General features: G+C 56.3%; 2 protein-coding genes across 2 annotated transcripts in view; both read right to left on the bottom strand.

Moving 5' to 3' along the window:
- Nucleotides 1-222, bottom strand: part of TMEM11 (transmembrane protein 11) — a 9029-nt gene extending 8807 nt beyond the window's left edge. The window contains exon 1 of the mRNA XM_010570346.1: nucleotides 123-222. Coding sequence (XP_010568648.1) covers nucleotides 123-187 — 65 coding nt within the window. The 5' untranslated portion in view covers nucleotides 188-222. The remainder of the gene's footprint in view (nucleotides 1-122) is intronic.
- A 2743-nt stretch (nucleotides 223-2965) lies between these two features.
- Nucleotides 2966-15512, bottom strand: NATD1 (N-acetyltransferase domain containing 1). The gene is made up of 3 exons (XM_010570345.1): nucleotides 15296-15512; nucleotides 7292-7410; nucleotides 2966-6464 (listed from the first exon to the last, which is right to left on the bottom strand). The coding sequence occupies exons 1-3, from the start codon at nucleotides 15390-15392 to the stop codon at nucleotides 6348-6350; spliced, it is 333 nt and encodes a 110-aa protein (XP_010568647.1). The 5' UTR covers nucleotides 15393-15512; the 3' UTR covers nucleotides 2966-6347.
- Nucleotides 15513-16819: the final 1307 nt, after the last annotated feature.

Raw genomic sequence — 16819 nt, 5'->3', positions numbered from 1 at the left:
CCCCCCGCCCTTGCCCCGGGGGTCGCGGGGAGCCCCGAGCGACCGCAGCCCACCTCCTCCCGTTCCCTGCCCGCCCGAGGCGCCCCAGCAGCCCCGCACCCTCCACCCCGGCGGCAGCTCACCTCTCCCGGCCGCCACCGCTGTTGGTGCCGCCGGGGCCAACGCGCCTCCTTCCCCACGCCGCCATCTTGGAGACACTCGGCTCGCAAATGTCTCCGCCACCGGACCCCCAGCCCGCCGCGCCGCCCGACGGGAAATGTAGTGCGCGAGGGCGGCCGGAACAGTTCAGCGGGCGGGAGCGAACCGACGCGCGGACTACAAGTCCCACAGTGCTCCGCGCCACGGCCCGGCCGCGGGGGCTCCTGGGACGCGTAGTCCCCTCGGCGGGTGTGGGGACCAGGGCGGGAGCGGCGATGGCGGTCCCCCGTCACCAGCGGTGAGAGAGCAGCCCCCGCCGTCCTTGCCTCGGCGCCTGCTTCCGGCCCCTTCCGCCTCCGCGTCCCAACGGGAGCGGACGGGCCGTGGGAGGAGCGCGGCGGCGAGTCCCGGCCTGCCCCGCGGTCCCGCCATGACGGGGAGGGGGGAGGGTGCGGCCGAGGATGCGGCCTCCGCCGCGGACGAGGCGTCCTGGGCCGGACTGTGGGTCGGCGAGGGCTCGGCTCTGGCTAGTGGTTCGGCTGTCCTCCAGAGCCGGACCGTTGCCTTGTTTTCCTGCCCGAAAAGAAATAGACGATTTCTGTTGGCAGGCGGAGGAGGAATGGAGGACCTCCTCAGAGCAGCATCCCCCCCGGGGACGAGGGACGGGGCTTTCTTGGGGCAAATTTAGCCCCTTTGATCGATTCTGAAAGAAGAGCAGGGAATGGGGAGGCTCCACCACTGCTGCATCTCTGAGGAGGAATAACAGTTTATAGCCGAACACTTCACTAGAAAACAAAACGCAGGTTTGGCACTGTCACAGATTTCCCTGCTCCTGCCGCTCCAGCAGCAGTGGATGCTGAAGGTTTTGTGGGGGTGCCCCAGGACCCAGCCTCTCCTCAGCCTCGGGGCCATCCCCCAGCACAGCAGGGTCACCCAAGGGGACCTGTGCCGGAGTGCTTGGGTGGTGTATCTCTGGGATCCTTGTGCCTCTCCAGGCCCCTCTCTAGCTCCCAGTTCTGACTCCTCCCAGGAGAGGAGCCTTTTTCTCAGGAATTGGTTTCGCCTTATCCAAAGCAGCTCCCTGCTCTGCAGCCTCCCCTCTCTTGGAGGTACGCTGTGCTGCTAGCTGTCCTCGGCTCCCAGCACCCGTTGGAGAGCATGACCAGCCCCAGCCTGACAGTGCACGTCAGAAGAGAGCAGCCCTGTCTTTGCATCTCCCATTCCTAGAAAAAGCCTCTTCTGGACAACATTATTTCCAAGTGATGTAATGTGACCAAGGAGAACAAACCCATGGCTGCCTCCACCTTCCCAGCCATCGTGAGGCTGCTCTTCCAGACCGCAGGGCCCTCCCGCACCCCTGCTTTCCCAGCTGTAATTTGGGGGTCAGCTGTTTCCGTGGAGGTAAATGGTGCATTTGCACGAACAAGAGGCGTTTGGGAAGAGTGCCCAGCCTGGCAGAGCTTGCGGCCAAGCGGCAGCATTGCTGGGACAGGCGGGAACATCGGACTGTCTGGAATGTGGAATGTAAACAGAGCGTGTTACCAGCAACAGCCCAGCTTCATGCTATAACCCAAACCTACCGCGCTGTCTCTTGGGAGCAGCAAAACCCACGCTCCTGCCTGCTCGAATTGCAGCCCAGGGGCCACTTGTCACTTGTCATGTTAGATCAAATCATAACTGTAAATAAACTGTGCCCCTTCTCCCCACCACCCCCCCCAGCCCTGGCATTTTCAGCTATTGAAACTCCGGCCTCAGCCTCTGTAGCTTACACCCAGCTTTAGGAAGCAACGTAAACATGCTGTGCTGGGAGCCCGAGTGCTGAGCGCTTGGGCTCTGCTCCCAAGGCTGAGGACCACTGGCCCTGGGAGGGAAGCACCTTGTGTTCCTCTTAGTCACCTGCCCACCCACCTTGCTCTGGACAAGCACAGCAGGGAATGACTCTACCAGCTGGCTATTTAAATTTTTTCATGCCTTCATGTTTTCAAACATCTTAAACCAACGAACACAAGTGTCAAGCGTCTTCACAAGAGGGTACATTTGCAGGATAACTCCCAAAGACTGTTTGACCTGAAATCTCAAGGCAGGACTGATGAGCGTGAGCAGGGGCGGATCAGCCAGCAAATGAGAGGAACCAGTTGTGATCCCACTCATCCCAAGCTCTACACAGTCATCACAAGGTCAGACAGCCCTATGACCTGAAATAAAATTCAATAGCGTCAGTCCATGCCTCCCTGTTCATTTGCAATGGGAGCATGCTGGGCTCATCTTGGATCTGGCTCTAAGGTGCTCCGTGATGGGAGAAGGGTGGTGAAGGTAGCATCCAGGTTAGGTGATGAAAAGACAAGACTGGCTGCCTGCAGGTCATAGGGAGCTGTGGCCAGCCAGATCCTCTTCCCTATGTGGGCGAGAAAATGGAATTTTCTCCATTTTTTGGAGTGGAAGGTTAGGCAGTAGGAGACTAGTTGCTGAGTACACCAACATGCAGATCTGCCAGCTTCTGCCTTTTCTCTTACCTTCTCCAAGATGCCGTCAGATGCATGGTAGGTCCAAAGAGATGTGGGGTTAGATTTGTTAGAGGATGTGTTTTTTGGGGATGAGAAAAAGACTGTTTACATTTATATAGAAAATGAATACACAGCAACGAGGCAGGCAAAAATCATACCCTGGACATGGACTGGAGGGCAGAGTTATTTGACAGGGCCTGTGAAACAGGCTCTCTGCCCAAGTGACCCAGCGGTGACAGAGCTGGGGATGCCAGAGGTCCCCTGGTTCTGCGGGCACCTCCGCCTGCCTCCCACCAAGCGCGGCACAGTGAACCACTGGCGGGTCAGTTAAGCCACACTTTTTATTGTATTGTATTCCATGCATTATGTTCATGTTTTATAGTATGACAGAAGAAGGGATAAAGATAAATGTTAGACATAAACAAAAGCAGAAACATCATTTGTAACAGGTCCTGAGAAGGAAAGGCACATCGTAACCACCAAATTCAACAGAATGGAAACCTTGGACAGAGGAAGACAATGCTCGAAAGCGGATGAGGGAGGGGGTGTTTCAAGTTGGGCGATGTGGAAGCAGGTTTGACAGCAATCTGCATTTCCCCGCCCACCAAAGTCTGTAGTTCAAATGGGTTTGGGGACCTCAATATTCAACCAAACCACTTCCACACTCCTGTTGCCAGAAAGAGTCCAGGATCCCCAACTCCTCCAGCCTTAATCAGCACCAAGGGGCAGCACAGGACTCAAAGCTCCTTCCTGCAGAGACCAGCTGGGAAAGGGTGGCTGGCAGAGAGGCAGGAGGGAGGGCTGCCTAACACCAAAGGACCCCGAGCCATCTCCTGCCCGGCAGCGCCAGATCACAGGAGCACTGTGGACTGCGGCATTGCTGGTGACCTGTGGGTATTGCTATTTGCCGACATTAAAGACCACGAGGAAGGGAAGGCCAGGGCAGAGGATGGGTACGGCAGTGAAATGGTTGGCACTGACACTGACACACGGCTCCGTTGGGTCAGACACTGGAGGGATTGTAGCACCTCGAAGGGAAGCAGCAGCAAAACAGTGTGCTGTGCCTGATTTAAGGCCGCGATTGCCACTTGTGATCCAGCGCTGGGAAGGACAAGGTTCCTGTCAGAGCAGCACAAAGGGCTCCAGAGTCAAGCTCGGACACTGGGATGCTGCCGGGGCAGCAACCGCAGCACACCCTCCAGCGAGCCGCTCTCATGCGGCAGACATGACGGGGTACTTCTAGGAACTGTCACACAGTGGAGATAAGCACAAAACCAGGGCTTGCAGTGCTGGGTTCATGCTATTGCTCCCACGAGGCAACCAGGCACACATCTCTTCCAAGCACCCAGCCCCACTGTGACAAAGATAACGACAGTGTCTCATCTTGGCTTGCAAGAGAGGAGACGGTTCAGCTTCACTTTGGGATCAAGAGCAGGGACGGTTCTGTCATCACTTGGCTGTAACAGAGCCAGCCTTGCTCCTGTAACTAGATGTTGAAGTGTTTTGCATGTTGTAGTGAACATTTAGCAGCCCAGATTTCTTCTTGAGCCCTTTTCTTTAGTTCGTTACCTGCAACCTTTCCCAGTCCCTCTAAGCCATCCTGAAGGTCACAGCCAGGCTGAAATAAGCAGCGAGAAGGCAGAAAACGCGAGGCAGTGGCAGGGCTGAGCCTGATGCCTTTCCTGAGCAGCACAAGCCAGAGATGGATGGATCTGTCACCAGGCTCAGGTCCCTCCCCAGGCAGGTGGTGGACACGGGCAGAGGTCTCACAGCCTGCAGTGTGGCAGGGCAGGGATGGAATTTGGGAGGTTCTACTCAAACCTGTGGGCAGAGGGCTGCATTTTGTTGGCGGTGGGCAGCCCAAGACCACAGGCAGGCAGCAGGGCTTCGCCTCGAGCTGGTGGCCAGGAGGAACAGCTCAGGGCCTCCCTGGCTGAGATCAGGCACAGGGTCTCCATCTCCAACCAACCCAACCATGAGAGAAGGTTGGAAGAGCTTTTGCCTTTGCCACCATGGATTTCACCCTGGGCTCTGGGAGAGGGCTGAGCTGCCTCTTGGCCGGGGCTTCATTCGGTCCGTGGCACAGATTGTAAACTAGTCCCTGCCGAGAGATAAGCTAGGTGTGGATTTGGCCTCCAGGTGAAAGGCTCTTTATCTTGTTCTGCCTGGCTGCAGCCCCCAGCAGCTGCTCAGGGCTGGCATGGCATGCTGGCAGCACCATCTTCCCCACCACAGCCCAGCCCTGGGACACCGCAAAATCCCGAGAGCTTAGGGGAGAGATGCTCTGGCGTCTAGCTCAGGCCCTGGAAGGCCTGAGCAAGGGAGGAGAGGCAACAAACTGGAGCCAGGCAGTGCCCTGCTGTCACAGTGTTACCTCTACATCCAACTGTGGCAACGTTGAGCTGTGCTACAGGGTCATCACCCATGGAGGTAACAGCACAACACGAGGGTGTTCCTGCTGCTGATTGAGGACCCCACGATGTTGCAGGCTTGGAGCTACGAGGATGCCAGTGAGCAGACGAGTAATGCCCTGAGCCAGGGTTTCTTTCCAAAGGCTGTAAGGAGAAGTGATCAGCATCCAGGTGGAGGCAGGTAGCTTAGCATCAAGCCCTGGAGATAGGCCAGGAGCAGGTCCCAGAGGCCTTACCCCCGTTGCTCTCAGGATGCAATGACAGCTCAGGCCTTACAATCTAGGGCAGGGGCGCAGAGCTGGAGTTGAGGGAGGTGGGGGGAGCCTTACTCTTCAGCTGCAGGAAACCATCCTGGTGCCTGCAAAGGCATGGGATGTCCCCTCACTGCTTAGGCCAGGGCTGGCTGTGGGGGCTGGTGCTCTTCTCCTGAGCAGGCTGTGTCCACACCAGCACAGTCAACACCAATAACAGGGAGCAGAGACAGGAACAACAGCCCGCAACCCTGCGGGGATGCCATGCTGGGGCTAGATACAGAAGGCTGGGCAGGAGCTGGCATCTCCAGCGACCAGCACCGCAACTCAGCTGCCTTTCTTCCTCTGCACACTCACGCTGCATGTGCTCTGCCGCAGCCCCCATGGCTGAAGGCTGCTCCTCACATGGCTCCTGTCTCTAGGCTCGAAGGTGTCACCGTCCCTGAGTCTCCACAGCAGGTACAGCAAAGCCCCCCAGGCGCCACCATGGCCCACATGTTCTTATCTGTACTCCATGTGGGCTTGGGCAAGTCTCGGTGCCCAACAGATGCTGCAGGGGATGAACCTGCCACGGGGCCAGGGCTCCTCCAGCACCTCCTTCTGTCCCACAAGACGTAATCCCCAGCATCTCCCCCAGCTGCTGGGAGGAAAGAGGGGCTGGTACCCTGCGACCACCCCTAACCAACATCCCCCAGCAAGTTCACAGCTGTCGCCAAGCGGAAGGGAGAGGATGAGGTGCAGGCTGAGTCATCCCCTGGTCTTGTGATAGAGTTTGGTGGAAAAATCATCCTCTTCCACCCCCTGGCTTGGTAAGAGCACCAGGGGGCACCACGCGTGCCTGGAGGCAGCCTGGCCCAAGGGCCGTAGCCATGCTCACACGTGGGCAGAGAGGAGGAGGTCGTGCCCACACTCATGCACCACATGGATGCGCTTAAAAAAATGGGAATTATGAGTGTGGGAGGGGGGTTTCCTGAGACCGCAGAGAAGCGAAGGCCGCATTGAACAGTCAGGGACAGGCGTGCTGGTGTCAGAGCAGTCCTGCCTTAAGGCTGCAAGTGTTCCAGGTACTGCGGCAGTGGGTTCTCCTTGACATATTTCTGAATGTACCAGCACGTCAAGTGAGCTTTCAGGTCCTCCTCCACCACGAAGTCCAGGGCTGCCTGCAACCAACCGGAGAGGACAGATGGGTTACAACCAGCACCCCCAGCCTACGCTCTCCTCTGAAGCCTCACAGGGGTCTGGACTCCTGGTACTCTGCACAGCTGGGGGAAGCAGCAGGTTGCCCTTACGTACCCTCTGTGCGAGGCAGGTGGAGGGAGAGGGTTGGGGGGAGAGCACAGCCATCCTGCCACAGCTGCCACAGTTCCACAGGGCCACAGTTTCACCAGAGGTGTGCAGGGACTCCCCAGGTAACCCTCAACACATCCAGCCTGGTGGATGCTGCACTGCAGGAGATCCAGCCACATCACGTAAAGGTTACCTTTGTCACCCATTTGCCCTGGCTTACAGGGCTAGGGAGCAGCTGTAACCCCAAAGCATCACCCCGCAGTCCCCCCCGCACTGTGCTCACAGCTCCTCAGCTCTCCAACACAGCTGTGGGCTTCAAAAGCAGGACCCAATGCAGGAAAAAGGGTCACAAAGGCCCTGAAGCTTTGAGATGAGGGGGTCCAGCCCCCAGGAGAGGCACTGCATCAGCCCCTGCAAGGTGAACACGAAGGCTGTTTGCTGCAAGGAGGAAAGGGCCAAGCCTGGACAAGCGGCTGGACATGCTGGCACTCACCCAGCCCCTCTTGCCACCAGAAATAGGAATATCTGACCGCGGATTTCCATCTGCCCCGCCAGCTGCCCCTATATCCCATCGGAGCACAAACAGTTCCCACAGGGCATGCATGCAATTCCAACGTGATGGGGCCTGGCTTCAGTCAGGGCTTCTAGCCATGGCTGAGGTCGCAACAGCCTCTGCCCTTCTGGGTGGCTGGCGCCATACCTTCGCGAGGTGCTTGGCTATTCCTCTCCCTCGATAGGCGTCTGGTACTTCTGTATGTTGCAAATCCACAATCCGCTTCCCCACGTATTCGTAGAGCAGCACCGCCTTGTCATGGCAACCTGGGGGATGCAAGAGAGGGGTGAGGCTTGGGATGTCCCCCAGAGAGCCCCAGACTCCCGGCCCACCATTGGATGGTGCCACTCTCTGGGGAGCCCACAGCAGCGGACAGGCAGCTTTGGGACTGCTACAACAGCCCTCACACAGCTCCTTGCACCCACGGAAACGGCTGTGGCACTGGGTGGTTTCATGCAGTGGAAAGTCTCAGCAGAGATTTTGCTTTTGGTGACACTTGGACGTCCCTGTTGGTTGTCCCGCCGCCTCCCGAGGTGCAAGCAGAGGCAGATCTGCTTGGCTTTTCCAAGCCCCCGAACCTTTTCTACCCAGCTCTGAACCAAGGGCTGATGTGCCAATACAACACATTTAGGGTAGGAAAGCAGCTGGTGGGAAGGGGTGGGTTGTATTGATGGAGGAGTGAGCAAACAAAGGAGGGGGAAGAACAGGAAAAAGCTGACCCAGGTAACAGCCAATTCCTTTCTCTCTATACCACAGAATTTTTTGTCATGGCAGGTAAAATAGGACAAGACTTCTTGGTCTGGTGTTGCAGCATTTGGACAGATACATTTTGGGGAAGATGCTGGGAGAGATGAATCCCACAAACACACAGGAAAAGCACACACAGGCATGCAAGGGGGTTTGTGCACACACATTTACATGCACACACAGAGGCTTCCTGTTGCGACACCCTGACTTTTCTCACAGCAGTTCAGTTACAGGAAAAAAGAAGTTTCAGCACACATGTAAATCAGAGGAGAGCTAATAACACCCCTCCAGCTTCATCTGCAGAACCCGAGCTTCTGTCTTCAGTGCAAAAGCAAACATTTCATTTCTATAGGGTTTCCGTATTTAAAAGCGAGTTTCAGAAATGAAAGCTTCCAAACAAAGAGACAAGCTCAATTAAAATAATGGAAACCTGTCCTTTCCCTCCCATGGTTATTGGAGGGTGAAAGACTGCAAGGTTCACCTGCATTTACCATGTGCTTTAGCTGAGCTCAATACACTTTATTTTATTGCGTTTCAGCTGACAACTCCAGCCCAGTTTGCCTAATCCCTGTATTTGAGAGGCACTAGAAATGAGCCCATTTGAATTTTGTGTTTCAAGAGAAGCAGCTCAACTTTTTGTTCCCGCTCCTTTTAGGCAAAGACTCAATCCTCCTACATTGGATGGAGACCTCCACATTTCCAGCCTGAATTTATTCCTGCTGGTTTCTACCTGCTCGTTCTTGTGCCAACATTGTTCTTGGCTGGACATAAATAGTTTCCCTCCCTGCCATTCTCCCGCGTATTTACAGGCATCAGTCCTGCCCCTCTCAGCCTCTAGTTCACCAAAAAGCTAAGCTCTTTTAGTCTCCCTACAGATCCCAGACTCCCTGCTCTGTCTCGGGACAAAGGGTTTGGGGTGAACTGCTGGGATGGACAGAGGTAAAGGGGTGGAGAAGGGGCTGAAGGGGTGCTCGCCTCTTCCCCGTTACCAAGACCAGTGCAGATGAGATCCTATAGCCCCATTTTACAGTCGCAAATCTTTGCAGGGAAAAAAAAGGGAGAACTACAGCATTTCCCCATGTGGATCCGGGCATCCAAACAAAGCCAAGAGAGCAGCTGCAAGCTGAGCTTTTCCCCAGCAGCACAGACCCATCTCACTCAAGAGAAAGCCTGCCCAGGCAAAGGCAGGTGCCCTCTCGCATCAGAAGCGACACATTCAGCGGCAGCTCTTAGAGGTGCTATCAGCAGACCTGGCAGCACCAAAAGCTGTAAAACACTCTTATAACAGCAACTTTCACATGCTCCAGCCCTTCCACTCTGCTGTTCTCCCAGGCTAAAACTTTCCATAGACTCTGCCTTAAGCTTTGATAAGTCCAAAATTAAATCCTTCTCTAAGTGATGACAGAACAAAAGGGCTTTTTAAATATACTTTTATACATTATATTTATATATATACACATATATGATCCATATAGAAGTATCATCCACAACAATGCATTTTAAAGCAGAAGATGATGCAGTGTTAGAAGAATCTCAGATCTGCCCCAGACAGACTTTCCCTCAATATTTGCTGTATCACTGTAGCACCACAAAACCCCAGCTGGGACGGGAGCTGCAGGGTGCCACCAGCGTACAGATGAACACATGCAGAGCCCAAAGGATTTTACAGCTGGGTCTGCAGAGAAAGCCAGTGCTGCCAATGCTGTGGGAAACCGGTCCCAGTTCAGAAAAACACCCTTATTCAGCCAAGTACATAAACGCATCTGTATGTGTTCACCTCGGTGATGGAACCCTGAGCCACCCAGCACATGAAATCAGTGACACTTGTGCTGTAGCACTTGGTGTGGGCCCTGCAGGTGACACTGATGGCTTGGGAGGAGATTGCTGCTGTGTCCACATTCCTGGTCCCCATTCCTGCACAGCCCTGGGGCTGGGCTGGGCTACACCAAGTGTCTCCAGGTCTCTTGTCTCCCACTCCCTGCTGCGGTATGGCTAGTGATGCAGAGCTACAAACTGAGCACCTGGACTGCAAGAGGAGCTGATAAGGAGGGGACAGCCAGAGGTGAGTGGTTATGCTTAAAGGTCACCACAAACACTCCCTGCAACCCTTTTGGACATGAATGTGCCAAGCCAAACCCATAAGCTGGGCACTGCTGGACACGGGGGACTGCACCACCACAGGGGCTGGAGGTGAGAAAAAGCCCTGATCAACAAAGGAGAACCAAGCCAGGATCCGAAAGGATTTCAGTCTTGTGAAAGAGCACCCCACCTGGATTCTCCACTGTCTGCTGTCGGGCTGTGTGCTCATGGCAGCCCTGCCTCCGCAGTGATGCCGGCTCACTGCACAGATCCTGCAGGAACAGCCTCTCCTGGAGACTAAGATCCCTGTTCCTCTGCTGAGCAAGGCTGAAGGTGCCCAACAGCTCGCAAAAGGAGGGGAAGGACCGGCCAGCGGAAAGCCTGTTTCCTTCAAAACCAGCTGCTCTGCACATCCTCTCCACACCAGGGCCCAAAGCCTCTGGGAAAAGCAGGATGAAGCGTGCTGTATCCCAAAACCAGGGCACTGTTCCTGGGCTCCCCGTAAGCAGCTCCAGGCATAACCCTCGTTTTCCCACCAAAAAGCCTCCCTGGGGCCAGAGGAAGGAGACGGGGGAGCAGAGGCACCTCGCTGCAATATGATGCTGGAAGAAGCCAGCCTTGCTGCTACGTGGTACTCTTGGACTCGGAGGCTGCTCCCAGTAAAGGGAACATTGCAAAGCTGGGGGATCTGGAAGCAGTTTTGACCCCTCACAGGAGCAGCCTATCCCCAGCTTGTTGCAATCCCCCCCCCCGCAAGCAGAAACCACACCAAAACATGGCATAGGAGGGACGCTGCAAGCCAGCCTCCTGCCTGTCTCATCCCCTTAGACTTCGGGGCAGGGATTTTATCAGCCTGCACAGACTCAGCTTGGCAAAACGGGCTCAGACCTCGGCCAGCCCCAGCGGTGCCCCATGAACCTGATCATGATGTTTGACTCGCAGACACTCCCCTGCACAGCGCCTCGGCTTCAAGGCCAACGAGCAAGGAAGTCTGAGTCAATGCAAATCAGCACAGCAAGAAAGAGGAGCAAGAGGAGGCTGTGTGATGAAAATGGCAGCGATGGCAGCACAGCTGATCCCCAGCCCTCCCTCCCTCGAATCACAGGGTGCACGGGGAATGGGAAACTTTTCCAGCAGGTGGGCAAGGGACCAGGTCTCAACTTGCTCTCCATGGAGGGTTTCCACCGGGACCAGTGGCACAGAGCTTCCACCCAAACAGGGCGGACGGCTTTGGGCAGCAGATGAGGCCCCTGCGCTGCAGGCTCAGCCACACCACCAGACGTGAATCCCCAGGCTGGGTGGCTTGTGAGCCTCAGGGGAACAAGCAGAGAGCCCAGCCCCGAGCTGAGGAAGGGACACAGCAGACATCTGGGAAGACACAGGCACCCTGCTTCAGCCCATTCTTTGCTGACCCCCTCTTCTGGGTCATGGACAGTACCTGCCCAGCGAGGGGATGCTGCAGCACTGGCAGCACAGCAGGATCTATTCCTCCAGCCCAAGGCCTTCTCCCTGTCCCTCTGCACCAGCCCCAGCCCACAAAACATCATTGTGTGGCCAGGCCCTGAGCAAGGCAGGGGCTCAGCGAAGGCTGGCTGCTGTCTGCGGGCCAATTTCTGCGCTCCCCAGCCTTTGGAGGCAGCCCCTGAGCTCCAGCCTCCTTGGGGCACTGCTGCAAAGCCATTCCCTGAGAGCAAGCGGGGAGAGAACAGACACCAGCCCCATTTCCCGCTCTCAGACCCCAGAAAGCCGAGGCAGGCGGCAGCTCGGCTCTTTTGGCTGCTGAGCCAAAAGGTGGCTGCCAAAGGCTGTGTGGGGCAAGCCGAGACATCCCGAGGAGCTCGTGCATCCCAGGCCAGAGCTCCCTGCATGCCTCGGGCTGACCTTGCTCCTCAGGGAGCCACTGGCACGTTACTACGGAGAGAAAACACAACAGAGTACAACAGACAGAGCCGAGCAGAGATGGCACAACCATCACGGAGGGGCCTCGCTTGCAGGAGCAGTGGTGGGGGGGGGGGCACTCTGGTTTGAAGCAGTTTCCTGTTTAGGAGCTCTCTTGAGGCAACTGCAGCACAGGAGACGAGTGGGGACATCTTGATGCAGTGTCCGGCAACCAGATCCCTTCATCCTTGCTGCAAACTTGGCAGCTTTCCCCTCCTGGAGGGCATCAACCCTAGCAGGAAGGAAAGCACCAAGGCACAACCTGCTCCAGTTTTCCTAAGAAGCCCAAGCTTGGACTCCTGACAAGGAGCTCCCGAGATCAGCAGCAGGCAAAGCAGCAGCTTCCAGCCACTGGATCCTGCCCAAACCCAGCTGGGGAGGAGCGGGAGGTTTGGGAAGCGTGGCTTGCTGCACCCACATGTTGGATGAATGGGAGTGCAGGTGTGCGAAAAGTTCACACATCCCCAAGGGGAGCAGCTCGGCGCAGGCAGTGAGCCCATCTCCCAACGGGAGAGCCTGATGCGTTTGCTTGGCATCAAGATGTCAAAGAGGCTGCTGCTAAAAGTGCTGTTCCCCTGCCCCAAGCAGCTGTGCCAGCAGCTGGACTGACTGGCCAACTACTTTGGGGTAGCCGTCTCTTTGGGTTTCTTGTTTTGACCAGAAACTTTGTCTCGGATCAAAAAAACCCCTCCAACTATTCCTGACAAAACTGGCCTATATGATTCCCATGGAAGTTTTTAGCTTTGACAAATTGGTGTTTTCCAACACAGTCGCTGCATCAGGAGGTTTCTGGCTAGCTCATGCTGTTAGTCACATCTTGACCGATTATAAATCCAGTTGGGCTTCTTTCTACCCTCCTCTCAGAGGGATAACAAAGCTCGGTGAAGTCTGGTTATACTCAGCTTTACTTTCAGCTTCTCAATGCTTCTAAATTTGGGATGCAAGGAAAAAGGGAATGTATTAAAGTGAAGCAGCTGTTTCTGTTAGAGTTTTAGGAGCCATGTGCAGCAATGAGGGCTCAGCAAGGGAAAGATGGGGCAACCCAGGAAATGCCAAACACAATTCATCCTTCTTGTGTACGAGGAGGGAGTCTCGACACGAGGTTACATGGGGTTGCAGAGGCAAACACAGGATGATGCTGAAAACAAACACTTTCACAACTAGTTCACAGCTTTCATGGTGTGTCGGGCCTCTCGCTACAGGAATTTCCGTAACAGTATCACCACACGAAGTTTTCTACTCAGTATCATGCTACTGTAAACCACCAAGCCATCAGCCCAGAGACCAGGTATTACTGGAGACGAGCAAAGCCTGGCTGCTTGGTCCACGAGCCCAATGCACCCGTGTTTTCCTGGAGCATCAAGCACACTCAACATCTAGCTGAAGTTAGGACCGAGACACCAGAGACAAGCTGACCCTGGAGACCACTGGTGAGCTGTGGATTTGCCCCACAGACTTGCTTTTCATCTCTGCCACAGTGCAGCAACACAGGACAAAAGTGCTCTCAGATGGACACGTGGGTCACATTGAAGCTAAAATCTGTGCCCGGCTCATTTCTTGTAATTTCCCCACGTGCAGCAGGGAAAACCTGCCGAGCATTCAGCACTGCTGATGCTCATTGTGCCAGGAGCAGGAGGGATGAAGAGAGCAGCCCAGGAAATAAACACAACGCCACACACTCCCACAGAGATGGTTATCCTCTGACCACCTTCCAGGGCTTGGCTCTTATCAGCAAATGCCTAACAAGAAGGAGAGATGGATCACCTGCCTGGCATGGATGTTAGTCAGCCCAGCGGCAGGAACACCGTCATGCCAGGACGCTGCTCAGCTCGGCTTCCTTACGTGGCCAGCGCTGAACTTGCAAAAAAAAAGGGTTCAGTCTCCCTTAACTCCCAGAAAAAAAACCAAACAAACCAGCCCCAATCACGGGGATCCACCTACAACCCTGGGGAATGCCGTGGCTTCCCTGAGCCACAGTGGTCCCCTCCTGAAGCAGAAGGTTTTGTGCTGATTCACACACGACTCCCACCATGGGTCCCACAGCTGATTCTCTCACTCTCAAAGTTCATCCTCTCCAGACCCGACGCATCCCCCCGCAGGCGCCAAATGCTACTCGGCCCATGGCATGGCTGGGAGAGTTTTTATTCGGCAAACCACAATAAAAAGATTACGTTTCCCTAATAACTGTTGGTCCTTCGCTCTCCCCTCTTTCGTGCACGTACAAACTTCACTGACAGCGACAACGCTGTGTTACAACTCTCGCGATGGCAGTGGGGACCCGTCACCTGGGACCTCGTTTGATCTCTCCCTGTTTGAAATAAGCAGTTAGTGAAATTGTTTTCTCCGCACCCAGCACGCACGTCTCCTTCCTTGCTCCACCACTGCCGAGCCTCTAGCCTGCACTTTGTAATTAGTGGTTGAAATAAAAAAAAAAAAAAAAAGGGGGGGAGAGAAGAGTCTAAAATAAAATCCAGACTATTCCTGTTGTCTTATTGAGAATGCCTCCTACAGTCTGTATAATTTCTGAACTACTTGTTTTATTTATTTATTTTTAAAAGGCAGCCACCCTGCAATTTCTGTAGGGCAGTGAGGCAGCCTGTTTTCCCCAGAGCGTTCTTGGCATGACACACAGACATTGGGAATCGTTGAATATTTGGGATTAACCATTAAGAGGACGGCTGGAAAAGAATCGGCTTGCCATAGAGGAATTTTAGTGGCACCTCCTTTTTTTGTTCACTCCACCCAATACGTGACAGAGGTGTTCGGGGGGTCACCACATCACCAGACCTCCACAGCCCCGGTCCCACGGATGCCAAGGGCAGCTTGGCTCCATGCCGTGGGTCCTACCGAACCAGGTGCCAAGCACCCATGGTGCCAGGGGCCCCGGGGGGCCACTCAGCTCCCCCCGAGGGGCTTCCCTGCAGGAATCCCACCAGAAGACCCACCGAGCAGCTTGCACACTGAGGCACGTCCCCAGCATCAACCTGGCACAGCACCTCCACATCATCCAAAGCCACCTGCTCCTGAGGGGGGGGGTGTCCAAGGTAGCGTGTCCCCCCCCAAACCTGCCCATGCCAGCATGGGGCTCCACACACCAGCACCAGCCATGAGACCCCCAGATCTCCTGGGCCAAGATTTTGGGCGGGGGCAGGAAAGATGGGGGGCACCAGCAGGAACCAGGGGCACTGGGGAAGGTCCAGGGGGGCTCAGAAGAGTATGGGGGGGCACAGGGGCACTGAGGGAGGGTTTGGGGTTTTTTTACACAGTTGCGCTGGGGGAAAATGGGGGGAAACGGGGGGCTGGGCCCCCCCAGGGAGGTAGAACCGGGGGCAAAGGAGAGCAGGTAGGGTACCGGGGGGCCCCGTGCCCCCCCCCCCCACTCCTTCCCGTTCAGCCGCACGGTGAACTGCCGCCTCTTCCGATCGTGCTCCACCTGAATGGGGCAGCCCTGTTCCAGGAGGCCGAGAGGAGCCGAATGAGCCATGGCCGAGCCGAACCGGGCCGGGCCCGAGCCGTAAACGACACGAAACCCCCCGACAGCGCCGGATCCGATCCCGGAATCCCGGAATCCCGGGACCGGGCCGTGGCGGCGGACGCCGCGGGAGCTGCCACCGGCGCGCGGCCGCAGGAAACCAGCTGTGCGCCACGTGCCCGCGCCCCAGCCAATGGGCGCGCCGCCGTTTTGTTTTGGTACGGCCGTCCGGCTCTTAAAGGGACAGCGTCACCTTCCACCGCCACCACCACCGCCCCCACCGGAGGTGACTCGGTGGGACCCGGCGCCCCCGCGCGGGTGGGCACGGGCACGGGCACGGGCACGGGCACGGGCACGGGCACAGCAGCACCCGCCACCAGTGCAGTCCTAGTGCTCCGTACTGGTCTTGCACTGGGGTACTGGTCCTGTACTGGTCCTGCACTGGGTACACCATACTGGCTTACTGGTGCTGCGCTGGGGTCCGGCACTGGGGCACTGGTATTGTCACGCCGTGCCGTCTGCTCTGCGGTACTGTACTGGGTTTTCTGCCCCAGCGTGCTGGTGCTGCGCTGTTATTGTTCTGCTGTACTGGTACTGAACCAGCACGCGGGACTGGTGCCGTGCTGGTGACCTGCGCTGACGCTGCGGGGTGCGGTGGAAGCACCAGGTCACGGTCCCCCAGGCGATGCTCTGTCCTGTCCCTCCTTCCCTCCCCAGGATCGGGCCCTGGGAACAGGGCAGGGGGGTCCGGCAGAGCCCCACTGCGGGGCGATGCCACGTCCCGTCACCCCGCAGCGCAGAAAACCCCGGAAAACACCGGGAGGCTCATCAGGGTGGCCACAGTGGTGTGTGAACAGCCGGCTTCGAGATGCTCATCCCAGAGGTCCCACAAGCAAAGGAAACCTTGTGCATCAGCTGCCACGGGACACCACGGATGCCTGGGGAGGGGGACGTGCCAGAATCGTTGTTTGTGGGACAGTCGCGCCAAGCGCACCCTCAAAACCAGAAGCGCTTGAGCTTCCACACACCACGTCGTGTGCATCGGGGTCTGCTCAATAACCTCGGCGTATCCGCCGCGTGCGAAACTGGGGGAGGAAATAGCGGCGTTTCTCTCCGTGCCCGTGGAGCTGCAGCAGCAACACCTCGATAGATTTTAATTAAAAGCTCTCGGAGGTAGGAGCGGAGCCCGTCCGAGGCGTCTGCGTGCCGGCTGCGCAGCGGGGCAGGCTGGTGGCTGCCTGTGCAACAGGAAAAGCAGCAACACCTAGAATTAATTTGGAACTTGTAATAGTTCACTGGCAGCTACTCTGCACCTAAATACCATCCCGTGTAGCTTGGCCTTTGTTTACTCATGCCTTTGGCTCCTGCTCTCCGAGTTAGAGTCCATCAGCTGATTAATTCATCAGGCCACTGGATTTGTTTGGTTTGTGCTGCTCCAT

The sequence above is a fragment of the Haliaeetus leucocephalus genome, unplaced genomic scaffold, assembly GCF_000737465.1.
Source record: "Haliaeetus leucocephalus isolate CR32 unplaced genomic scaffold, Haliaeetus_leucocephalus-4.0 Scaffold295, whole genome shotgun sequence".
In the NCBI taxonomy this organism is placed as follows: domain Eukaryota; kingdom Metazoa; phylum Chordata; class Aves; order Accipitriformes; family Accipitridae; genus Haliaeetus; species Haliaeetus leucocephalus.
Note: the sequence above shows the minus strand (reverse complement) of the source record. Positions and strands in the feature narration are given on the sequence as shown.

Excerpts from the sequence above, each read along its gene's own strand:
- NATD1 (XM_010570345.1), bottom strand. The coding sequence starts at position 15,392 with ATGGCTCATTCGGCTCCTCTCGGCCTCCTGGAACAGGGCTGCCCCATT. Across the intron at positions 7,411-15,295 it reads GTTCACCGTGCGGCTGAACG|GTTGCCATGACAAGGCGGTG; the intron begins GGAAGGAGTGGG and ends TGCATCCCCCAG. Across the intron at positions 6,465-7,291 it reads TAGCCAAGCACCTCGCGAAG|GCAGCCCTGGACTTCGTGGT; the intron begins GTATGGCGCCAG and ends GGTTGGTTGCAG.